This window comes from Anas acuta, chromosome 5, assembly GCF_963932015.1.
Source record: "Anas acuta chromosome 5, bAnaAcu1.1, whole genome shotgun sequence".
In the NCBI taxonomy this organism is placed as follows: Eukaryota; Metazoa; Chordata; class Aves; order Anseriformes; family Anatidae; genus Anas; species Anas acuta.
In genome coordinates, this window is record NC_088983.1 from 34,107,378 (window position 1) to 34,133,330 (window position 25,953).

General features: G+C 40.4%; 1 protein-coding gene and 1 long non-coding RNA gene across 4 annotated transcripts; one reads left to right on the plus strand and one right to left on the minus strand.

Annotated features, from left to right (window-relative positions):
- The first annotated feature begins 254 nt into the window (after positions 1–254).
- LOC137858180 (uncharacterized) lies at positions 255–2,696 on the plus strand. The gene is made up of 2 exons (XR_011097551.1): positions 255–624; positions 862–2,696. It is a non-coding gene; the product is annotated as an uncharacterized lncRNA (long non-coding RNA).
- A 4,200-nt stretch (positions 2,697–6,896) lies between these two features.
- On the minus strand, positions 6,897–25,800 carry LOC137857455 (cytosolic phospholipase A2 epsilon-like). 3 transcript variants are annotated; one of them, XM_068683952.1, is made up of 22 exons: positions 25,518–25,800; positions 24,932–25,020; positions 24,205–24,285; positions 21,973–22,045; positions 20,244–20,380; positions 19,725–19,856; positions 17,423–17,463; positions 16,699–16,741; positions 16,221–16,287; positions 15,861–16,030; positions 15,620–15,706; positions 14,563–14,600; positions 14,162–14,297; positions 13,278–13,414; positions 12,631–12,853; positions 11,828–11,942; positions 11,310–11,447; positions 10,423–10,530; positions 9,592–9,783; positions 8,946–9,112; positions 8,383–8,569; positions 6,897–7,874 (listed from the first exon to the last, which is right to left on the minus strand). In XM_068683952.1, the coding sequence occupies exons 2-22, from the start codon at positions 24,977–24,979 to the stop codon at positions 7,666–7,668; spliced, it is 2,529 nt and encodes an 842-aa protein (XP_068540053.1). In that variant the 5' UTR covers positions 24,980–25,020; positions 25,518–25,800; the 3' UTR covers positions 6,897–7,665. The 3 variants fall into 3 exon arrangements, with proteins under 3 accessions (XP_068540053.1, XP_068540056.1, XP_068540055.1); XM_068683955.1 differs by lacking the exon at positions 24,932–25,020; XM_068683954.1 differs by lacking the exon at positions 25,518–25,800 and having other exon boundaries at positions 24,932–25,505.
- Between the last annotated feature and the right edge of the window lie 153 nt (positions 25,801–25,953).

A 25,953-nucleotide genomic window follows, 5' to 3' on the forward strand; every position in this document is an offset into this window, starting at 1 on the left:
ACATATAATTCAGGAACAGTTTGAAAAGTATTAACATCCTGGACAAATACTGGCAGTAAAGCAGATTTGTAACATTCTTTAGTCTTCAAAAAAAATTTTTTCCCCTTTTCTTATGGAAAACATAATCTATTTTCTGCTATAGCTGACATGTGCAACACCCTTCATTACTGAACTAAAATATAAATTTGTTAGTCTTCCTTTTTTTAAGGTGTGCTCTAAGTAGGAGCCTAGTTCTCACCAGTATCACCAAAGTCTCCCATCAAGCAGCAAGAGGTATTATAACAGCTAACACCATTTATCCTGAAGTAAAGAGTTTCTAACCATTTTCAGCTGTGGTAAGTTAATTGTGTCTTTGTATCCCAATACTGACCTAGCACCTCACCTGATGCCTTTGAGTCCTCCTCTTCTTGGCTAATGTATCAGACATTATATGCTATTGTCAACATCAAATTTTCAGTGACTACTTCAGTTAGCTCCAGGAGACAAAGTACTTACAAGAAGTCCATACATAAAGCTGTTTTTTCCCAGTCCATTTTCTGACTACAGAGAGAGAAAGGTGGTTTCCCATGAGGACTCTGGTTTGAGAATCCTAGGCTGGATCGGGGACCCCAATGCAGATGAAAGGTCTGTCTCTGGTTTTGGCAGTTTCTCAAAGCTTTCCCTATTGCTAAATGGAATCCCCTTTACTTCCTCAGTGTAAAGGCCAGCATGGCAGCTTTCTGACTACTTTGTGGTTTCAGCCCAGACTGACATAGGCAGAGTGTTTCACCACACAGCAGGAGACTGCTTTTCTCCACATGGCAATGGCTCAAGTTTTTGCATGACCAAATTCCTAACTTTTCTGTCATTTTTCTGTTACAGAAGAGGATATGACAGTACCAGTGCACTGTGAGATCAAGGCCCACATCTGATGCAGTACCACAAGGGAATAAATGCCATCCTAAAGAACTGAGAGGGACAGAAACAACCAAGAGACTCTGCCCTAAAAGATTAATTCCTCTCCTCCTCCAGCTGTGAGCCCCGGAGTGTACTGCAGCCTGGGAAAAAGCACAAGCTATGGCAAAAGGAGTTCCCTGGGGAAGGCACACCCAGCCAAGGCAAGGGTGTCAAGCTCTGGGAACACTTTCTGTCTCACCCACAGACTGAAGAGGAAGCAAAGTGTTTGGTGATGCACTCACTTCATCTCACCTGAAATTCCCAGTGATACACTCACTTCATCCCACTGAAATTCCCAGTCGACATTCTTGTGACAATGGCACAAAAATTTTACCATTGCCATGTTGACTTCAAGCCTTGTGACCCATTGTGCAATCTGAAGATGCGTGTATAGTGCTGTTTCTTGTCCTATATACAGTGTGTTGTCACCAAGAGCATGGAGTACCAGCTTTTTCATGGCACCTGGTAGGTCATGTAAGCAGTGTTTAACAGGTCCAGACTCTGACGGGAGTCACACAGTCATTCCATCTATGTTTTCATCTAAGAATGAGCTATCATCCACTATTTGTGCCAGCGGTGCATGGGATGTGCTCTCAGTGATGCTACATGCCTGACACCACACAGCTGCTAACAAAACAAAGCCTTTTCTCAGGGTGTCCTAAAAGTCTCCACAGCCGGCTGGGGAGCCAAGTGTGGAAGAATTCAGGGCAGGCAGGCAAAAGAGTCCAACTATCATTCCACATGCTCCCGCTGAACAAAATACAAACCTGTGCAGGAATCTAGTGTGGCAACTTACTCACAAAAGGGCTGATCAAAAAGATTAAACTATGTTAACAGCTCCACATGGAAAGACTTTAAAGAAGCAATTGCAAAACATCTTAAGGAAGTGTTTCAGAAATGCGTAAGGAAAGAAACAGTCTCCAGGAGATCGAGATAGGCAACTATATAAGTACATCCTATTACATGCTGAGATAAATCACCATTGCAAAATGATATTGTGCTATAACCTAAGGACATCAAAGACAACCATGACTCTTAAGTCAAATCAAGAAAACACAAATTAAAGAAAGACAGATTTGTGGAGTCGGGCATTGATGAATCTTCACTGTAATAAATGTAGGGCAGCCACACGTTAGTAAAGCAGTCCATCTAAACAGATACTACATGCAATTCTCACATTTTTGATATTTTGACCCTATATGGTGTAATTACTGAAGCCTACTCATTTAGAACATGTTGGAGAGATATGAGGTAAAAGGAAAACAAATTATTCCTTATATATCCAAAAATACAGAATGATAACAAGGTCAGACATGCTGTTGATAAAAAAACACTGTGTGATTGACAAGGAGGAATCCCTATTGCTTTGGAGGCTCAGCATTCCAGCTGTGTGCTGCAAACCAGTGGGAAGAGTCAGGGTGGGCTAGCAGAATTAGATGTCTTAGGGGCACAACTATCTTCTCCTTCTGCAGTTGAGGAAATCTCAGCAGCATGATACGAGCTATCCTAATTTCACAATTTTGGCTGAAAGCCCAACCTCTTTCAGAAGTGGTAAGAAAGCAGCAGCTGGGTGTCAAAGAGAAATGCACAACACATGGGAAATTCAAAGTAGATCATAAGTCATTAAGTATAGAAAAAACATGATTTGTATGGTTAACAATAATAAACATATTTGTAAATATAAAAGACGTGTATACATGGAAAAAGCAAAATCTCATCAGAGGTCCAGACTCATTGCTTCATATAGATACTGAAATGATTACTAACTGCAGCTAAAGCAGGAATGCTAATAAAACACTTTTGTTCTATGTTGGGAACAAAAGAAACTTAACAAGTTCCATCAACAAATATGATGAACTGCTTTGTGACACATAGCCACTAAGTGACATATATTAAGACTAAACAGAGATCATTCATACCAATTAGTTCTAAAATTGTGGTCTAGGAAGATTCCTGACTGTCCACAGTTCCTCTATTTTAAGTTTTGGGATACTGGAGAGCAGCAGAACAGTGGAAGAAACTGAATGTTGTGCAAGTTTTCAAAAGTAGCAAGAGGTGGTTATAGGGTGCAATTAGATTGGTTGCCCTGGTAAGCGTGGAATAGTGGGCATGATATCTGATTAAATGAAAATCGGTTATCATATATTACCATTCTGGGTTCTCTTGGTATTCCTCAAAATACAGGCTGGCAGTTATACATGCTGAATACATCATCATCCCTGAAACAGTGAATAGTGATGCTTATTTTCAATCAAGAGCTAGTTTTAAATAACATATATTTTTCTCATTTAGTCTTCATATGTTTTGTGTAACATATGTTGATGTATGCTTTATATGAAATACAATTTTCAGCATATAAAACAATTATACACTGAAGACTGCACTGCATCACACAAGGGAGTGTTTTCCCCCAAAAAAGGGTCGATGATGTATGGGTTAGCCTTAGGACAGTCATTAAGTAGTACTGTTTACTGTCTGGACAGGAGATGGTTCCACCCAGTCAGATTCCATACATGTGTGTGTATGTATGTGTAAGGACACCTGGGGAGATTTGCACTAAAAATAATGTCTCAAACCCTTTCCATTAAGGCAGAAATAAGGAACCTATCTGGCTTGTATAAGAACTGAATATCAAGCCATATGGTTTGGTAAACAGCTTAAAAAGTTCAGAGCTATGAAAGAAAAGGAGAGAGAAGCTGTTGAGAGCTGATCTGAATAAAGGTAGGCCTAACTGTGCATTTCTTTTTATTTTTGTAAATCTGTTTTGGGGTTGGACTAGATGATCCTCAGAAGTCCCTGCCAACCTTGGCCATTCTGTGATTTCTATTAAGCTTTGTGAAAGTCTAACTTTTATTTGAATAATGCATAGAAATTCTTCTTTAATTTCCTTATCTTAGGTATGTACTGCATGTGATGCCAGCATACTGCCAAAGCCAAAGTGAAAAATTCCTATGAATGCATTGATTTTGCAAACCAGGGCACTGGATCTCTCCTTCAGTGACCAGAGTGCAATAAGACTGTAAAGGAAGGTGAAAAAACTACAGGGTGTTCCACCAGTACGGTGCATGAGCTAGTAAACTGGTGATGCAATGTGATTGCATGAAAAATAATAAACCTTTCTGGGATTATCATTAGCAGATTTGCTAAGCCCTGAGCTACCTTCTGGAAGCTTTTCAATGCAAAACTTTTTTTTTTTTTTTTTTTTTTTTTTTTTTTTTTTAAGAAGAAGAAACTGATATAATAGTTCTATACTGTAACTCTATAGTTTATTGCACAAAGATTTTGTTATGCAAAGATTGAAAAAAGTATGTATTACCAAGGTTAAGAATTTGTTAGCTGATTTCATAATTAGTCCTCAGTGAGAAACATCACTGAAAAAAGTTTGTTTGTTTGTTGGGCCTGAAGAATTTTTAAGAGTTTAACAGTCTCAAACTGTCTTCAACATATTCACGAGTGATTTGGAAATAAGCATGACATCCTGACTGGGCAAATTTGCAGTAGAACAAAGATTAATGGAGTGCTGAGTAATACTGAAGACAGAGCAATCAAACAGAACAATCAGACCTTCTTGATAAACTGGCCTGATTAACCACAGTTAATTCTGATGCACTGAAGTGTGAAGTTATGAGTACAGGAATGACAAATGTGTGCTACAATTTACTCCCCTTTACGAAAGGGAAGACTGTAGTTTGGAAAACAGTAATTCACCAGCTTATAGAAGATAAACAACTCAGCAGAAGTCTCTAGTGGCAAATGAGGACAGCTGGATTCTGTATGTATAACCCGGGAAGTCATTTATATGTAAGAATATAAGAATAACAAGGTGCTGTTCATCTCATTCTACAGCATTTGTGGGAAAGGTACTGGAATCTGCACTGGATAAAGGGTCCGTGAAGAGTTGGAGGGAGTGCAAAAATAGAGTTATGGTTGGATATAACAAATAAAGACTTTTTATAGTGAGAACTTAAAAGGCTGAATCTACTTGTTTTAAAAAAGAAGCTTGTAATGTAACCTGGGCATGTTTTATAGACTCGATCCCAACGAAAAAACAGTGGTTATGCAATGGTTTTTAAGCTACTAGAAAAAGCTTTAATAAGAACTAATGCCTAGACTCTGGCTAAACTAAACGAGGTGTATACTGTTTTCAGATGATCACCCATTAAAAGATAATTCCGTGAGATGTGGTGACATCATCATTCCTGATATCTTTAAAAGAAGAGAGGTTATTTTCCTTCAATAAAGACTTTGGTTGTCCACAGCTGATCAGGATTAACACTGAAGTGTTAATGGCAGGTACCAGATCTGACATCTGACAAGTCAGACAAGATGATCTGATGGTACTTACGGCTCTGTCTATAAATCTACAGGAAGAAATAATATGAATATTCCTGTACAAATACAAAACTGTATTCATTGTTTTACTTCATTCTTCCACAGCCTAGCAGAAGCCAAGTGGAGTTAAACAATTGAAGAGCGTTGTAAAGTGTTATAAAATGAATTGTTTAAATCAGTACAAGCTGGTAGGCCCATTTAGCAAACCACACTGGCAAAATCATGCCCTAGAAAACTCAACGTTTTGCTAAAGACTTAATATTATGGACTTACAAACAAGGATTGCAAAGACAAGAGGATCCACCCAGCCTGACTAGAAGACGACTAACTGTCAGAGTTTCATTCCAGAGGAGTTAAGGTGAACCAAAGAAGAGCTGAGAGCTTAAACCCATTCATAACCCACAAAACTGTCTTTTGAGGATTTACCTAGACAAACCACAATGTTGCTGCTCCAGCTTTTCAGAAGTACAGAAATAAAAGCTTGACTGTATTCAGAGAAGTCCCATTAGAAGAGCAAGGCAGCACTTGATGGCTCTGTCCCACTCTCTGACACTCCTTCTCCCCTGTGTTTTAAAGCAGGGAGTTGCACAGAGCCCTTTTGTCCTTGGATAGCATGTCATTACAGGAACAATGAGTCCTGCTCCCTCTTTCAGGTTCTGATGATTCTGTTTAAAGTTTCAGAGTGACGTAACTCAGCCAAGCATGCTGCATGTGCCTTTATCTACTTGTTTGGAAAGTAAAGATAACATCCTGCACACGAGTCTTGAAATATGGCTGGAAGCCACCCAGGCCACATCTGCAGCACTCCCCACAACCAAAACCATTCCATGTAAACCCAATATTGAGTCTTTCTGCAATCCAAAGAACTTTAACATTAAACAGGTGCTTTTAGTAGGCTGCACATTGTAGCTGCTGTACTGTTACACACTGAGAAACTCAACAAACCTTTTCATTAAGTGCGGTAAAAATTAGCCATAAGTGACAACAGAGAAAAGATGGATTATGAATGGTTAGGTTATGAGGGGGAAGCAATTAAACACATAATTGACTTGTTCACTAGTGTATTTATGTATTCAAAATTGGTCTGGTTGAAAAGTCATTGATAATTCATAATAGGTGGTCTGGCAGAATCAAAAGCTCTGTGTGAAGAAGCTGTGTTTTTACCTTCCAAACTAATCTTCTCAAAATACCACACAATTAAAAAAAATAAATCATATGTCAACAGGCAAAAAAAAAATCAAAAATATTTTGTGATTTTTTTACATGTTATAAACATCACCCATTGGTCCTATTTTTATTATGACCCTCAATATTACTTTGTTTGATGAAAGAGATCTAATAAAGACCTAGGAAATTTCTTTTAGAAAATGTCTTCTAGAAACTAAGAAGTTGGATGCTCCAGGAGAAACATAACTCATTCAGTCGGTGAAGTATTATTTTGTTTTATGTTATTAATTCATCCTAAAGCATGGGTTACCTTCAAAGAACTTATTCAAAGTACGTTAATTTACATGTTAGGACAGAAATACACTTGCAGTGTCAGATTGCTATGAATCTGTGATATGGGTTTGCATTTTTTTTACATCTCATAAGACTACTTCTCTCCTTTGCTGAGCACGACAGACCCAGCCAACAGTGAGGACAGACAGAGCTGACAAATTCAAGGGCCTGAATGTATTTGCTTTCATTTTCAGGGGGATTAAAGCCAGCAGAGTGTTATTCTGTTCAGCTTGTATTTCTACTTGCTGTGCTACCACCCCTCACACCAGGAGCAGGAAGGAAGGGGGTGTAGCTAAGAAGCAGGGAGGAAGTGCACAGAGAAGCTTGATGGTCGAGCAGTGGAACCCTTCATCAAACAATTATTTTGCTTTCTTCATTGATCTCGTACTCATGGCCCATGCCTCCTCTGCCTCTGTCCAAAGCCACCCTCAGGGGTGATGTGTGCCCTCAGGATGCTGTATTACATGTGCCTCTCTTTAGACACTTCTCTACCTTGTGCCACAGACCTGCCCACAGGCTGCTTCTGGCCTCACCACCACCTCACAAACACAAAGCACAAGTTGTGTTAATAAAATATGCCTTTAATATGGTGTGCCCTGAACATGTTAGACCTAAGCATTTCAGATTGTTTCTCAAGGCTACTAGCACCATACTCATGATCATCTTTGCACATTCTTCCACCTGATTCTCCATATTGTACACCATGTAACTAACTGTTCTCCACATAGCTCAATTGCAATGAATTGATGCTGTGAAATTCTTTGGGAAATAAAGTGTCTCTTCATTCTCCTCTTCATCTGAGCAGGAATCCCTTGAAGCCTGCTGGTCAACTGTAAGGAAGTCTCAGTCTCTCAGGGGATCACAACGGAGTACAAAAGCATCATCTCTTTTCTGCCATTATTTCCTCTTCTGTCTTTTCCTTTCCACTGCTGTGTGCAAGGCCTGCATAATGAGGTCCTCATTATTCAGGATGTTGTATTCACCCAGCTGAACCAGACGGTCATATGCCTTCTCAGTATATGTGACTGAATATGTTGAATAAGGGGAACAGCGGCCATAGATATCAACTTTGCCATCTTCCATCTCAGACTCAGAGCGCTTCTGACCTAAGAGAAAGAGGTGACAAATCACTGCTGACAGATGGGAATTACACTGGTCATAAGCAAGCAAGCTCACAACAGAGCAGGGAAAGGAGATACCCCATCACAGAATGAGTTCATAATAGAAATTGTTGTGTGAATGTTGGTTTGTTTGTTTAAACTAATAATTCTTTTTCAAACTGCCAGCTCAATCCCTGGCTCAAGTGGATATTATCTGCTTCATATGATGATGGCAGAAAAATGGTAATTATTGCTCTTATATGGGTCTACACTGCAGTTGTGAGCTGTCTCTCTGTTCATGTAGATATATCAATATTACCTGCAAACTAACCAGCTTGGGGATTGAAATAGTGCAGCCAAATGAGTCAACTGTGAAGTTTAGGAGTTGGAATATTAAATAGTCAACTGTGAAGTTTAGGAGTTGGAATGTTAAATATACTCCCTTAATAGACTGACCAGACTGACCATCAACTTTTTTTTTTTTTTTTTTTTTTAAACATGCTTGATTCCTTACCTGGTGCTTTGTATTTTTGGAAGGTATCATTAATTAGTGGAAAAAATAACAGTACTGGTGCTCCCGGAGTCTCAGTGCCATCAAAGAGGTAACATTCCTTCAGGTTTTTCCTGTCTTCTTCACTCAAGTCCACCTTGGGAAATAGGATGCCCTGTTCTGAACAGTACTTGCAGGTCTGGTCCAGAGCCTGGATCAATGAACAGAGCAATACCAAGACTTAAAGAAGAAGAAAGACTCAGAATTTCTTTGGAGTCCAGTACCAAAGCGGACATTTTTCAAGCTGGTTGTGAGAGAGCTCTAAAACCCCCATGGCAAAGCACTGTAAAAGCAGAGAGAAGGTATTTGTTTTCCCTGAGTTCTTAGCACAGAACAGTCATATTGTACAGGAAAAACAAATGAGAATATGTACAACCTATAAATGGAGCATTGCATTGCAGAATTAAACTAAAAGTACTAGTGGTTAAGACTTCCAGTAGAAGCAATATAGAAAGCATCTAAGTGTTAAAAGATTCTAGATATGCCGTAGTTGAAGAAGAAATAGAGACTGCTTCAGTTTATCTCACCAGTATCTGTGATCCTGCACTATAATTTAAATGCAGAATGACGTCCACCTTTCTCTCTGGTTTTAGAAGTGGCATGACGCTTGTATTGATGAAAAATCCTGTATCTACTAGAGACAAGTATTCTTCTGATTGTGTCAGCTGGTTGGGAAATGTGTCTAATACCGTATCTAAAAAGAAATATATATATGATTGTAAGTGCAATTGGTCAAAACTGGTTAACCTGTTTTCTGCTCTTAGACCACACCTGCAGAGCCCTAACTGGTGACTGTCTTCTGGGAAGGGGGATTTGTCATATCCCTTCTCTTCTGCTTTCCCAACCCCAGCCACATGCAGCAATGGACCTGTATTAGCAACATTAAATGGAGTGTGTCATGTCTTCAACCAGAGGAAGCAAGGACCACCATCAGATCCTGGTGTCCCAACCTCATGAGGTGTGTGCTGCTGGCAGTCTTGGCGTGGAGCTCAGCTGTACCAAGCTACATCCCAGTGTGCCACAACTGACTGATTTAAAAGCGATTCTGCCCAAACATGGTCTCTAGACATGAAGAATGGGTTTAATATGAAATCTGTCTTTTCATTTTGTTTTGTTTGTTAATTCTCTTCTCGGGCACACAGGTCCTCCCCTGCTTTTCTTAGCTGTCTTCACCTTTCCATCTGCGGAAATGCTTGTTCTCCAGGTAGTCGTTATGCATCTGAAAGCCCTTCAGAAAGTTGTGCTCCTGGGCAACAGAGAAGCGGTCAGTGAGAGCATCGCGGATAATGCTGCTGAGGGGGCCAGCGGGGGTGAACAGGCGAGTCTTCAGCTCGTGGGGCTTCAGCGGTAGAAGAGGTTCTTCCTCTGCACAGTGAGAGATGGTTAATTTTTACCTGCCTAGAGCAAGGTAACCCTCCAAAATATCAAAAATAAGGAATAAAAATAAGTGTTTTCTTTACTTAAAAAGCCTGGGATGAAGAGATTTGATGAGCACAAATGACAAAGTAGAAAAAGAAAATGAAATGCTACTCTTGCCAGCAAATATCATTTCCTTACACAGTCCAGATTTGGACATAAAACAAGACCCAGCATCAATAAAAATCTGTATCAGACATTCTCATGGAACAGACTGAAGGCAGGCTTTGGAAAAGGATAACTGTTGTACTTGTTTGCATTACAGGAGCTCCTGCTTAAGGTAGTCAACATCCTTTTGCTTTATTAATAATCTACAGATCAATCTCATTAATCCCAAACATTTTACTCTTCTGCCAAATCAGTGTTTAGCCCTCAATGAATACATACACAGGACTGAAGATTTTTTCTTTATGCTTCACCACATGAGACTTTGAAAATGATTCCTTCAGAAAGGCAATGTGACCTTTGAAGAAACACTTCAAAAAATGCCAAATATACGGTGTACGTTTCACATAGCAGATGGGTATGACAGTTTATCTAACATTAAATCTAACACTAAATACACAGTAGGGAAGAAGTATAACTAACCTATATTGTCCATTTTGTCCTGGGTCCACCTGTGCCAGAAATCCTCTGATGAGTGGGACAAATTCCAGATGTATAACACATTCAATGAAAATAAACTACTCCATATGCCTGTAAAAGAAAAGTATTCCAAATCCAGCATTCTCACATCATGAATCTCAAAACTGTTATCATGAGATAAAATTCACAAGGTTTATGCTTTTCTTTTGCTTGTTTTAAATAAATGCTGCATCATTTTAACTTGTCTGTTGTTTTTTAAGCCTTATTTTGGTATGCAAGTTTTGTCTTATGAACATATTTTAATGGATGGTGACATTTTTATGAATTCACGTGACTTAAGAAAAATGTATGCATTAGGCTAAAATAGTATAGTTTCTCCCTCACTCAAAGTCAAGTGGCCAGTCAAAGAGAAGACTGCATTTGAGCCACTGTGTGGCCAAGGCAGGCTCTCTGGAGTGAGTGTGACCTAGCATGCTCAAACACATCGTGATGCAGTGAAGAACCTGCATGAAGACTCTTGTAGACTGACAATAGGAAGTACACAAGTTACTGACTACCTGTGAAACAGGCAAGAGGCAACATGCTTGGAGCTGCTCTGGAGGTCACCTTTTTGTAGTGGATTCCCAGGGACCTGGATTTTATTATTGGACTGGAAGCAGTACTATATTGTTACTGAAAACTAGCTTTAAAAAAATAAAATTTGTCTGTCATTCAAAATTTTCTTTTTTACAATAAACTGAATCCACTATACTAAGAATTAATTCATAATGAGATATTTATTATCTTCAGTGAAACTACATTCCTGTCATGCACCTGACCTCTATTTTACTGCTTAGTTTACATAGCTCACAACTAAAAAATACAATAAAATAAAATAATTAGAAGCTTACCCTCTAAGAAGCAGATCCGGGATTCAGGGAGCTTCTTCATTAACCGACCCATGAAGAACTCACTGCCAAAATCCTCAGAGTGAACAAAAACTCCATATTTTTGCAATCCTACCTCATAAGGAGTGAACTCTACCCATTCTGTGAAAAGGAATGCAAAGAAGAAAACAATGTTTTATTACAGCCCCTTAACTGTGGATAAGAAAGTTGTCAACATGGGAATGAAAGGATGTAAAAATGAAAATAATTTCTACAGTTCATTCTAATATTTCAGAGAAAGAGCAAGGAATTATAAGCATGATGACAATGAAAACCAGTGCATATGAAAAGTCTTTGGAATATTTTTGAGTCTGTTGTGTGGAAGGTCAAACTACCTTACCACAAGGACATTATGCCAATATATACCAGAAGTTCTGCTCTTTAACAGAGAAGGTTTTTTTTTTAGTCTACCTAAAGAGACTGTCCCTGGATTGACCAGTTTAAATATAAAGACAAATGGCTCTCAGAAATCTCATAATTACCTTTGAAATCCAGAGTGCTATAGTTGTTCTTGACATTGACTGCAGTATAGATAGGCAAAGGGTTCTGACCACGATCAATGGCCCGTTGCTGATCAGAGAGTTTATGGTTGTCCTTCTGTGATTCCAGAAATACGGTTATATTGAGACAAAAAATAGCAGAAGGATGTTTTCTCTGGATCTAAACTTGTAGAGCAATAAAAGTCCTGCCTCTAATATATTACATGTGCTGGAGTTAAATTCTGAGATGTTCTGTATTTTCCAAAATTCCTGAGAGCACTGTTACTGAAATAACTGCAGGCCCTGGGATGACAGATTATTTGATGACCAGTAGGATGAAAGTGGAAGGAAATGCTCAAGAGCAGAAACCAATACTCAAGGTATAAAGCAGCTTGATGTGTTATGCTGCAAGTTTATGTAAGGCTTCTCACACATATTTCAAAAGTTTGCACATCCATTTGTTAATACCCTTCATGGGCATTAAGATACTGTCTGTAATTTTGCTATTTCTAAACAAAATATTTACAAGAATATGCCAACAAATCTTAATGTATTTTTTTTCAAAATGTTAATTTTGCAGTTCTCTCAGAAAAAGATATTCAAAATCTCAAAGCAAGAATGCTGTTTTCCACTGTGGATGGATAGCTAAAAGAGTGCCACCAAATGTTTTGAAACTATCTGGGTGCTTGCATACACGCAATCTTGTAACAAATGACTTTTCTGAGAACAAAGAAAACATCATCTCTAGAAATTAATTTTCAGAAAAATGTAAGCCAATGTAAACTCTGCTTTATGACATACTGTACCCCATCATGCAACAAAGATTCCAGGACAAGCCCCCAGAGATCTATAAAAGACGTTTTGCGGCCCTCTCTTTTCCGTTGGCACAGCTGCTTTTTGTAATACTTCAAGTACTCCAAAGAAAGGGAATTTATTTTGCATTTTGTCATATGTTTTCGAGCCTCGCTTATTTGCTTATCAAGATCCTTTTGTGACCATTCAGCATCTCTGTACAAGTTTGACATGGTCCTAGGAAAAGGAAATATACATTGGAGAGGAAAAAACAAACAAACAAGGTTTGATTAAGCAATAATACATTTCATGCTTCTATTTTAAGTTCTTTTTAATATTATTTTAAGCAAAGTCTTCTACTCTTCAGTTGTGTGCTCCCCAAGAAATTATTGCTATCTCTTTTAAAAGTCACAATCAGCATCTCTGACAAAATGTCTTGAGCAATTTTCCATAAGTTGTTTTTAGAAAAACACTAATTTTCAAGCTGTTTTAAATTACGTGACTTTCCTCCATGAAAAGATTTTAATCTGTCATTGGAAGAACAAAAAACAGGACAATTGAGCAGGTATCATATGTGGACCACCACTGTCAGCCCTGGCCTACTTCAGTGCATCAGTGTCTAGAGGAAGAAGGCCATGAAGAGCTGCCCAGTCCTACCTACCAAGTTGTACCAGACAAGCCAGTTAGGTATGTGGCACAGTCCAGGACATTAAGTTTCTTGAGCCCCCGCAGACTGCCGTACAGTGCGGTCAAAGATCTCATCCCTCCTCCTGTAGTCATGATGGCCACCACTGGGGTCTGAGCAACACATGAACAGAAAAGGCTGGTGTCAGGCAGCGGGCTGCAGCCAGACCAGAAGCTGCATGCCCTGCCCTCAGCAGAGACCTCCTGTTATGGACAGCCTGATGCCACCACAAGCACCCAGTCACAAACAGCCTTCTAACTGATTTCTACTGAAACATAAAATACCATTTATTTTATAAAGGATGACAGGAATAAAAATAATGACATTTTTTTACTCAGATAACTGACGCTTGTCTCTAATGCATTTAATGCTTGCTTGGTATAAAACAAAAGAAAATGCGTCCATTCAAAACAAAAGTCACAAAAGAGAGAAAGCATCAGTTGTAAAATCAGGAATTAAAAAGAAATCTCACAGGCCAAAGAGGTTGATCGGAAATTTCAAGCATAGGCTTATGGTAAACTTTAAGCTAGAAATTGCAACTCATTGTCAATGAAAACAGCACTGCAAGAAAAAGCAATACACCTGGACTGGAACAGTGACATAGCAAAGGAGAAAATCAGAGTACACCAAAGTAAGGTGCATTATTTGGACCCTTCACTGCCATGGCAGTGAGAAGCAACCAGGAGAGGGGAGTGCAGATTTTGCAACTTATCCAGGTTAGGTCTGATGCAGAAAAAAACAGCTTTGACCCTTGGTGCCTCTGAGCTACCCAAGCTACTAATATAATGAATATTCAATATCACACTAGGTGTTCCACTGCAAGGCATTCATTAGATGTTTTGAATGTTCACCACACAGACCTCATGGTCCAGCAAATCCTGTTCCAGATGCAGGACCTTCTTCAGAGCAGCAGCAACACACTTCTGCCTTTTGAATAGAAACTCTTTCTCCTGCACGCAGAGGTCAAACCCTAAACGCACATCAAGGTGGTCTGGGCTGGAGCAGAGATCAGGAAAAAAGCATATTGAATTTTATTACCGGCAGACAATCTCATAATCTCTAATACAAACAAATCTACTAAGTTTACAAAGTACTGCATTTACAGGAAAATTCTTTCCTACACTCAAATAGGTACTCCGTGCCACATGAAATAATTGAAAGAGGAACTGGTAAATTCCCAAATTTCCAGGCAGCTATTACAAAAAATAAAATAAAATCCAACAGATAAATTCAGAGAAGCCTGCTGTCTGAAGTCTCTTACCAGTCTTCTGTCTTCGCATGTAAATCAAATCCTTTATCCTGGAAAGCAAGAATGCAAACAATGTAAGTGTAATAACCTGCTTTAGCACTCCTCCCTGCTGCCTCAAAAAGAGTTTTATCTTGTGCTGTCCTAGTAATGCAGCTACAAATCAAGTTCTGCTGAATAATTCAGCAGGCTATATGAATTTACTGCAATGGTTTATTGTCAAGGATTTTCTTCAGTAGTTCCCAATATTTTGTAGTGAATGTAACATCTGAGGCCAACTGCTGTTTACAGAGGAAGGTAATGATAATTTGCACCTTACAGCCCCCTGCCAACATTACTTCTCCTGGGCTATCAAGAGCCAAACAGTTAGGTTACAGCCACACTACAGTTTTACACAGCAGCATTTATTCCTCTTTTTCTGCAGTTTATACCCTACAAAAGCTGTGTTCCTTTGATTCTAAATGGATTTTCTATAAGTATGGATCTAAAACTGCTTTGCAAAGCACAGTCAGCATGAGCAAGAGACTGTCACTACCTCTGTTAGTTCAGGTACCCCACACGTGTGAGAAGAGGAAAAGCAAATTATCCAAATTTAGCACAAAGGTCAAGATGGAGTAAAAACATCCTATGTATTCCCACATCCATTCAAAGAGAACAAGACACAGTCTGGCATTATTACCCAAAGACCCACCAGTACTCAATTGTGGCATTGTTTTTCGCATGCTTTCATCCTTAAAAATACCCTGGTTATCACCAGATAATTTCAAAATGATCAAATGGGTCAGGAGCTCCCAGTTTCCTCAGGTAGAAACTGAGGCCTCTGCTCTGCAGACCTTGCTTGCCTGATTCCCATTACCCACACCGGTGCTAAGAGGGTGGGACTCCCAGCCCCATGCAGAGTCACCAGGCTGTCCTGCAGTGAGATCAGTCTTCCCAATGGCAGGGAGATGCACTGGCAAGGACAGGGAAGAGCTGGAAGAGACCCCTGCAGGTGGAGCTCCAAGGGACTGTTCACTGGGGATTCAGACTTCCAGGCTTGGGCTCCTCAACCCTCAAACAAGCAGGCACTCACCTCTGCTAAGATCATGCTTTTTCCACTTGGAAGGGAATGAAGTTCCATGTTTGGAAAGCCTGAGTTTGTACCACACAAACGAGAGTGCTGAAAATATACAAATATATTCAGGTTTATAATATAAAGAGAGTAACATATAAATGTTACTCTCTATACACAGAAGCAAATGAATGATACTATTTATGGCACATGTTATTCTACATGCCACTGCTATGCTTTATGAAGTCCAGTAATAACATACGTAGGAGGGAGGTGGTTTCTTCCCTGGTAGTGTAACATCCAGCATTGGCTGCTTGTATTTGGCATAGTGGAATTTGGCAGGATAGGGGGAGCCGAAGACCAGATCAGGTCCCAGCCTAATGTCTTGGGTGCCCTCGTATGAGCCTTGCACCTTGAAGGAGAATTCTTTCTCTAGGGAAGTGACACAGAAACAGACATAGCAGTTTTGTTATCAAAACCAGTAACACAAATCCTTACAACACCTAACACAAGGCTGTTCTTGTTTTGATTTGTTTTTTTTTTCAGTCTTACAATAAGCCATTTGCCTTCATAACATTAGCATGTCATGATTTAAAAACAGCTGATGGAGAAGTAACCTCACTTGATTTCCTCGCCCTTTTCTTCTTCTTCTCAGTCACCTGAACTTCCAAGCAGCAGACTTTGCGAGACTGTAAGAAACATGAGCAACAAAATACTTCACCAACAGGGAATCTTCCAGTTTGAGATTCTGCTTTCCAGTTCAAGCTCATACTGATGATGATATAAATGATACATAGACAGTGCACTGTATCCCAAATAAAACTTTTTCTAAACCACAACCTTGATTTCAAATGCTGGCTGGAATAGCAATCTCTGAGAAATCAGACATAGGGCAAGGCTGGCAGTGGTGGTGTGGAGGAACAGGGCTTGCAGAAGGGAGAAGGTAAGGAGATGTACCATGAGGCAGATGACAATGAGGCAAATCACCACCTTTCAGCACCAGCTTTGTTATGTCAAAGGGTACGGTGGCCTGATGACTGTGAGTCAAGTGAAACAAGTGTGGCAACAGGACAAGAAAGATGACGAAACATGACACTCACCACTAGTACTCCATTAGTAATGATGGTTTCAGGAGGGCCTGAACTAGGAAACAGAAAGAAAAACACATTTTTAATAACTCAGTATAATTACAGTTTAATTTATGAGCCACACCCTTCTTCTCATTTTCTTCTTTCTTATTTTTAGCTTTGTATTGGATCTGAAAGAAAAAAATCCGGGAGACTTGTGACACGAGTTTCCTCACTGTGCCGTCAATGCAGTTATTGTACCAGCTAGTCCAGTCCTGGGGCTGAGCAAAAAAAAAGGGTACTGCAGGGCCATACTGTGCGATGAGTTTATACTAAGCCCCAAGATGAGACTGCAGATAGTTTTGCTGAATCCCGTTTTTAAAGAATTGCAATTTGTCTGAGATCAAAATGATAATTCCATGTTCTGTTATGCTTTGAATAGAGGCAAATCTCCCTACAAATCTCAACGGAAGTACATTACAGAACAGCAGTCCCAGGATTCTGCTCTTAAATAGTATTCATTGAAGTAGGCAAAGAAAAGATTTTAGAGTACTCTCCCTGCCTGCCTGAAGTTCATGGAAGGTCACCTGGCATGCACCAGTTCGTCAGCTCATACCATAGATTCCATGGGAAATCTTGTTAGTCATCAGCATCATCAAGGAATGATGCACTCTGGGCAATTATGCTAGATTATTCCATGCCTTGGAATTGCTCTTTCCTTTTGCTACAGATTATGTTGCAGTTCATGTTTACTCACATGTTATCCAATGCAAATCCCACCTCTAGTTCCTCTTTCCTCTGGAAAATAAAGATAGGAAAAAGCATTTGGCACTGGTCTACTGGCACTTCTCATAATACAAGTCTCATAATGTAGGTAAATACATTGTTCATGACTAGCAGAGCATTTAAAAAACGGGCATATGCCACCTTTGGCCTGTCTGTCTTGAGACTCAAGATTCTTTATGGCTGCCGTCTCTCACCGTATCTGCCAGCAGGGAGAAAGAGGGTTTGCTAAGGTGAGCAGCCAAACCCTTCTGGTAAAAGCAGAGAAAATAGAGACATGCAAAACAGCTGTGGAAGAGGGCAACCACTTTGGTAATATGTTGAGGGCACTGGGGCAAAGGTAAATCTAACATTAAGGTTTCCTTTGTGGGTGGGAGAGAAAGGCATAATTCCTCAGTAGAAGGCAGCACTGAAGAGAGGAAAGCGTAAGTGGGGACAGAAGGAATGACCAACAGAGAAACAAGATCATGCTGTAGGTTACTTATCTGCTCAAAGAGGGCAAGAATACTTACTACACTGAAGGCATCAAAAAGTTCTTAATATAGTGTGGTAGTTTTTCCCTGCTGGACAGCTACACTCCACCACAACTGCTCTGTGGTTTCATTATATATAGGGAAAAAATGTTATGAAGGCCTGAAGATCATGATTTCTAACTATTGTAGCTGTGCGAGTGCAGTAATGAAAGGTTTGGATATGGCACCTGTAATCATATAGACTGTAATGAGCTAGATTATAACCAGCAGAATATTTCTATTTCCATCAAGAGCTAGTGGAAGTCCATGCACTACTCCTCATACTTTGCAAAGAAAGAAACGTTCGAATAAGGCATTTAGAGATAATGAAGTGCAAAGCAGAGTTCGGATGTGTGTAGATAAGATCAACTGGATGGTGCATGACAGATGTACAAAAGACTAGGAGGGAAGTGGAAAAGGAGAGGTTCTGGCCGAACACACAGGGAGATGGGATGCACCTTTTCATCTGTTAACCTCTGGTTGCTCAATCCTGATATTTGGTTACTCAGGAGTGACACTTGCTGGTGTCCCCAGACAACAAAGCCTGCCTGACAAGTGTGATGTTCAGTGAAGCTACTGAATTGAGCAAGTTGGGGGTAGTTCACCCTCTGGCCAAAGCAAGTTCAGAAACAGGCCCACTGCAACTGGCAGATGAACAATCAACAGCAGAGACTCACAAAACACTTAATTGGCCTTCCTGGTATCAGACAATACCACTCCCATGGTTAACATGTGGGCTGGCTGGATTTGAAGTGCTGATATCCAAGGTTGCACATATAGGTGCAACAGCTGATGCCTTGCATGTGGATCAGCTTGGTGCAGAGCATGGCACCAGTGATCTCACACAGAGAAAGCATCCATCTTCCTCATGCTTTCCACGCAGGGTATGAGGTGTTCCTCACAGCACAAAACATCCCTTCATGCACAAGGTGCCCAGCAGGGACCGCTACCTAAGAGAGGCAGCAGGGCTTTACTTCATTACACATTAATAACTATTGTTATTTTGATCTCCCTGGGAAACACTGAAAGCACATGAAGATTATCCACACAGATGTGCAGTGAATATTCAAATCTCTCAGCACCTCAGCTTTGGTGGTGGAAGTGCTGCTTGCACTGGATCAAGGTCCCAACACCCAGCCTTCTGATAAGATGGGTATCCCCTGCCACCATGCAGTGCATCCTGCCCTTCCAGTGTGTCCTAAGTGGCTGTACAACATTGGCCCCAAGGTTTCAAACACAACTTTCAGAACCTCCCTGGACACTCAGGAGGAACACAGGAACGTTTCTTGTTGTGAAGCTGTGACGTGACTTGGACACCTTATTTAAACACCCACGCCACTGCCTGTAATTAGCCACAAGTCTGGTTCGACATTCGGTTCTGATCACAGAGCTATTACTTCTTAATTACTAGGTTAAGTAACAAGTTATGACAAACACATCATGTGACTGTTATTGGTGTGGACACACTCCTGCAGGATCCTCAGCGGGGCTAGGCTCAATAAGGTGGCAATTTTGCAGAGACATTTACAGTTTGTTAGTTTCTGTGGTCAAATACATCTACACCAAACTTCAGTATGCCTAAAGATGCAGGAGTGAAGAGGTTTTCCCAAGTCAGAGTGGAAAAACTACTCCCTTTTATGTGACACGGCAAACCATACACAAGATGGAAAAAAGAAAGACATTGCAAATAACATTTTAGACAGAAAAGCAGACAAAAAAAAAATGTTTTTGTCAACCAATTCCATATCTTATTTCAGAACTCACCTGCGAATCACACTTGAAGTGCATGAAGACTTGTTCTCCCAGGGAAAGTTTGGCTATATCGAAATACACCGTGAAGAGGTGATCGTCTTGAGTAACTACATCCTTATCATACAGCCCCAGCTCCAGCACATTCTGGGAAGGGAAGCACATTGTAAATATGACAGGAGTCATTTAAAGCAGTAGATCCCTTTTTTATTTGGCTTCTGTGTTGAGTGAGAGGAAGTAAAGAAAAAGAGAAGGAATGGAAGCAGGAAAAGGGGAAATGAACTCCATGCACGTCTGCCTACAAGGAGGCATGAGGAGAAATTAGACATCTCGAAGGTTATATTCTACCCATGGCTAAATGATACACTTGTCTATCATGGCATGGAAAAACATCATAAGGGTAAGCTTTATTCTCACATTTTTCTGCATATTTCTTTGCCTCACAGGAAAATTACATATGTCTGCTTTGGAAAAGGATGAAACTTGGCAGTTGTTCCCTAGATCACAGTTAACAGTGAAGTCCCAGCTCAGTACCTTGACCTGACCCTGGATTCTGAAGTAGAAGGTTTCATTCCAAACTGGATCTTTGCAATTCTGGATGACTTTCGTCTGAAATTTCTCAGTTGAGGCAGTTGGCAACCACAGGCTCACGTAGCAATCAGTCTGGCTTACTGTATGTTAAAAAACACAAACACATCTAAAGTCATAATTTGCTCTAGACAAATAAATGACTTGAACGTGAAGTTTTGCTTTCAAAGAGAGACACTGTGATACATGATGTCATATTTGTCCAACACAAATGTTATGATTTAGGTAATAAGGATGGAGAAAAAAGACGTGGAAAGGGACATCATTATTCTCATTAATAAATGTAATTAAAATATAATAAATGCATTAAACCAAAGGTTTTTCTCCTTCTATGTCATCAGTCAGATTAGCCCACTATAAAAAAAACAAAAAAGAGTCTGTGGCCATCACATGGGCTGCCAGTTTGCTTATCTTTCAAATCTGGGAGCCAGTTTCAGCTCTTGCAAAAGGGACAGCTCTGGTGGAACCAGAGAGCTGGACTGTGGAGCAGGGATCCAGAGAACAAATAAACACTGTGGTTTCTCTTGAATTTTAGCACTGCAGAAATGCAGAAGAGCAGACTTCAGACACAAGTACTTGCCTTGAGAGAAGAAATGCAGAAGAGCAGACTTCAGACACAAGTACTTGCCTTGAGAGAAGCTAAATTGCACTGTCAGTTTATTAACATATACAAGTTGCTACTCAGCAACACCACAGTGACTTTGTCAGCAGGTTTGGAAGGAAATTAGATGTGATATTAGCGATGTAGGGTACTTGCGTCAAGTGCCAGATTTGTTGTAATTAGTAACAAATTGCAAGGTCAAAGCTGTAGTAATATCATGTTACCAGATGAGAATTGTGTAGCAAGTGAGAAATACATCCCAATACATTAACCAACATGGCCGAAGGACGCTTGGACAAATGAATAGGAAGGAGGGTAAAATGAACTATGAAGAGTTTATAGCAGAGGGTAGTTTTCCAAGCCTTTCATCCAAGTAGTAGTTTAGGACAACCATATCACCCTGTGCCTGGAAGGGATAAGGAAACAAAGTGATTGCTTCTATTTAAGCCAGACAGAACTTAAAAAAAAATAAATAAATAAAAAATAAAAATAAAAAGCTTGATTTTTGCTTAAGTAAAGCTATAACCTTCTATTACATTTCAGCTGCAGGCCATCAGAAGTGAACCTAGAAATAGTAACGACACCTAACAGTGTTTAATCTGCAAAAGCTGGTACTCAGGGAATCAGGGTGTGGTACTTTGGATTAGCTGCCGTTTAGAAGCTTTAAGTACGGGCTAACTTTGAGATAATACTACTCCACTCTCAGTGCTTGTTCCGTTATTCCAACCGGTTTGTGTCTTTCATTTGATGAATATTCTCCAGAGGAAAACATATGAGATCATTCTGCATTTTTTGCTTCTAACAGAGTAGCTGCTTTCCCTGTTCCCTTTAGGGATGCACAGAAATACGTGCAGTAGGTCCAGCTGTGACCTTATACAGTCATCTCTGCACAGAATGGGGTGAATGCAAAGAAGAGAAACACACTGTGTTCATTGCTGGCACAAGCATGCCAGTGGGAGATTTTTCCCATCCAAGAAAAAATCTAGAAAGCCCTTTTTCTTGGAGCAGGACTATCTTGTAATCCATGAAAAGTAGGAGGCACTGTAAAGAGCACTACAAATACTTAATACTTACAGACATCTGCCTGGTGGATATTTCTTGCTCTTATGATTCTTATAGTCAGTAAGTAACATGGAGATGATTCTGTCTGCAAGAAAAATATAAAACCACACGCAAAATACTAGCGTGAATCCTAAAGGAAAACAGCATATTTATGAGTTAGAAATGATCAAAGGAGACAAACACCCAAATCATAAACAACTTACTTGAATTTTCTGGGTAATTTAGAAATGGTCAGCACATTGTTTTTTCTAGTATTATCTAAATCATATACTAGGCTGAAAGGTTTCTCTTCTGTTATAGCATAGGATGCAGATTTAAATAATTATAGGGAATTCCTTTGCTTTCTAACTAAAATCCAGCTACACAAAGTGGTATGATTTAGATTCATTTTGGGAGATATTTTGAATTTCAAAGGTAGAAAATGAAAAGCTGCTTTGGGCTTTTTGCAAGTGATAAAATTATCATTGTGGGAATCAGCTCCCATCCAGCTATTACATGAATTTGGACTCCTAGGCTACAAAATATGATTTTCTCATATTCCTGCTCTTTAAACATACAGTACTCCCAGTACTGTATGGAAATTCATAGGCTTGATGGAATATATGCCCATGTGGTGTCTCCCATAATGTTTAGCCCCAACTGCAGCTAGAGCTAACAAATATATGTTGTCCATACTGGGAGCAATTAACAAGTAGATTAATGAAGAATAAGGTAAATGTAACCTTAATGTAACCAAAGTATTCAGTCCCAGGAAAAGCCACAACAGCACTGGTGCTGTTCAGCTGCATTGCCGTTGGCTGTGTGCACAAATCAAGGATGTCAAACCCCAGCTGAGGATCCAAAGTGCAGCTCTGGATACAACCATCCACTTGCATTCATGTCTAAAACCTAATTCTAAAGCTACAGAAATGAGGGAGCTACAGGTGGAAAAGGTTCATAACATAGCCAAAATGTACAGTAATTGCAGGAAGTTGAGGGTGCTGTTAAAGCCCTTGATGCTCAGTGAGGACAGAGCAAAGGTGACGGAAAGTGAAAGCAGATATTGAAGAATACGTCCTGTACTATCTGTAGTTTTCTGCTTAGTCAGTTTTTACTTTACTTTAAAGCCTTCTTTGCAGATTTATAAGAATTGCTGACCTTGTTTTTGCTATATAAAGCTACTTTACAAAGCTGCCTGTCAGCTGTTGAAAAGCAGGCAAGTGTGGGTTACAACTGCAAAGTGGGGAGCACAGAGCCCCTCAGGGGAACTGGGCTGCCAGGGCTGCCAGGCAAGGGGCTGCAGTCTGGAATGAGGAAGAGGAGTGAGGAAGGGTCGGTGCTAGCAGCCAGTGGCTGGCTTTGGAGAAGACATTCTCCTGGAAAGGCTCAACTGTTCAAGGAACTGGGTTCCCTGGAGTGACCCTTGTTGCCTGTGCTGATACAAAAGCAGCAGAGAGGGAGTACAGATTGAGCCAAGTGCTCAGGCATGTGACACCCTGCCATAACCAGCAAAGCTTGGCTTAGGCACAACAGAGGTATAAATCATGAATGGATCAAAACTCCATTGGCAGCTGAAAGGATTGGTTGTTCCTTAAACTGTAAGCACAACACTCGCTGCTCTGCATCTTAACTCAGCTCTGTTCCTAATTATTATTCTAATAACTATTATTCCTTAGGCACTGTTCCTAATTATTATTAAATGGAGTAAACTAGAGAGAAAAAGCACAAAAATCTATTTAAGCACGTCTGGTCCTAAGAGCAAAGGTTTCACATAACATGCTTAGCTGGGATTTTTTTATTTTTTTTTTCTTTTTTTAGAGGCCAGAAGTAAGATTAATCCAGGAAATCAGGTGTTGAAAAGCCTCTTCAGGATTGTGACATGCTCTTTGTGGGAGTAAGTGGTTTGATTTTACAGTTACTGCTACCTACACTGGCAGTAAAATTGTCCTTATGCTTTGGCAAGACATGCGGAGCAGAAAGCCTAATCAAATCCATCCTTGTAAAATTATTAATCTTATCCAAACAGGATTAATTTTCCCTTTGCCAAGGATAGAAAACAACAGCAGGACTTGAACGTGAAGCAAGACTGTGTAAGCAAAGTGATAAAACGATAAGCTGGATGGTGTTTTGTGGAGGCAGCTGGATGGGTTATGAGACCTAATTAGACTGCTCAGCAGACACTGAAACCTATCTCTTCTCACCAGGGCTCCACCCAGCAGAACAGTCTCTTCTACAGTTTTCTTTTAAAATTCTCCTTTATGGTACCTTTGTAGCCAAAGTCCACTGCTCCGCATCAGGATTCAGCCGCATAATTCCTTCTAGTGCACCAGTTTGGGTGATCAGCTCCTGCAACAAGAAGGGCCAACGTTACCCCTGGAAAAACCATCCTGTCTCTTATCAGCAATCCTCATTAGGAATTCACAACTGCAGAGCAATGAACGGGAGCCCACGGTTGGTGCTGCCCACGAGCCCTCAGCAGGTAAAGATCCTTCCAGCTGTGCCCAGCACCGCTGCCCGCGCTGTGCTTGTCCCACCAAGGCTGGGCAGGGGCGTAGCAGCCAAGCAAGGTCCACCCTTTGCGTGACACACCAGCAGGGACGACTGCTCCTAGCTCTGGCTGTTAAAGGAACAGCAAACCTGCCTCTAGTAACACACCCTGTAATTAATTCTTCACCTTAAAGTGCATCTCTATTCTACTCAATACTTTTTTCTAAGGTTGCATACGGCACGTTTCTGAAATGAAGAAAACCCCAACATATACAAAATACTCCTTTAGTAATCAAACTTTTATTCCCCAAGCAGTTTCCCTTTCCTTCCATGGCTTGCTCTCATTTTTAATTTCCATAATGAGTTCTTGAAGCACTGACTTTCTTATTCCTGTGCAGAGTCACTTACAGTCATTAATAGGTCAAGAAAGCAGTCCCATCTGTGCACGATGTGCAGCATAACCTGCTGAAGTCCCAGATGCCTTGTTTTCTCTCACCCTTCTTACCTGAGACAAAACACCACCTGGCTCCATTGTGGCTGCTGTTACATACATGTCCAGCGTTATCTCTCGCAATGCAACTTCACATCTCCCAGCTTCCAGAGGCACCAATAGGTTAAATGTCTCAAATGCAGGTGAGCAACTATTTTATAAACTGACTCAGAGCCCCACCTCTGCCTGATTTCTTAAACCCAGCTATTCCCCTCCCATTTTCTTATGCTAGGAAACTGAACTTGTGGTAGTATAAATAAATAATTAAAAAAACCCTTCTCTCTGTACAATGGCTGGAAGTATGCTGTTTGAGTGACTTTGCCCAACACTGGCCAAGGGGCCAACAATGCCCTTTCACCTGAGCAGTGAACTTTCCACTTAGCAAAGCCCCAGTAAGATGCAGAAACAGTACATAAACTAAATGCAGTTAATCTGTTATAGTAAGTAGACAGGATACAACAGCTAATAGGAGGAAGAAAAAAAAAAAAAAGGACAATAATATTGCTCTCATACTAAACAGTTCGCAAAAGCCAGCTGAAAGGTTTCTGTATCACCTCTCTGTGCACTCCCATGCTTAGGTGTGCAGAGCAGGCACACTCACATGGTGTTTTGTCTCTACTCTGCCAAGGTCCAACAGGGTTGGGTCTCTCCCCAAGCAGTTGTATCCTTTTCCCCTCCTTTCCTATGGCTTGTTATTATTACTTCTGTTTAGATGAAGAGTCCCGAAGCCATGATTTTCCTTAGCTTAGCTCCACCCCTGTAAATACTTCTGTGCTGCTTTCCAGTTCAGACTGACTCTGTCTGCGACCTGGCTCCTGTGACTGACCCAATAAACCCTGCCAGCCAGAGGCACAACACAGCACTGTCCACCCACTGCCTTCTGCACCACCAGTGGGATGGCTCCTGGGCTCCCTTACAAATCCACCACTGCAGTGGAACACCTGTGTTGGCCTCTGCTAGCACCCAGCTAACCCCTATGTTACAAGCAGGGCTCCCAGCTCACTGGCAAGGGATTAAAGGGAGCATCAAAGGCTGTT

What these genes read in the sequence shown, in the direction of transcription:
- LOC137857455 (XM_068683952.1), bottom strand. Translation starts at nt 24,979, where the DNA reads ATGTATGTAACAGCAGCCACAATGGAGCCAGGTGGTGTTTTGTCTCAG. An exon ending in TATCCACCAGGCAGATGTCT is followed by an intron (nt 20,381 to 21,972) that starts GTAAGTATTAAG and finishes TTTAACATACAG; the next exon opens with TAAGCCAGACTGATTGCTAC. An exon ending in ACTTCAAGTGTGATTCGCAG is followed by an intron (nt 17,464 to 19,724) that starts GTGAGTTCTGAA and finishes TTTATTTTCCAG; the next exon opens with AGGAAAGAGGAACTAGAGGT.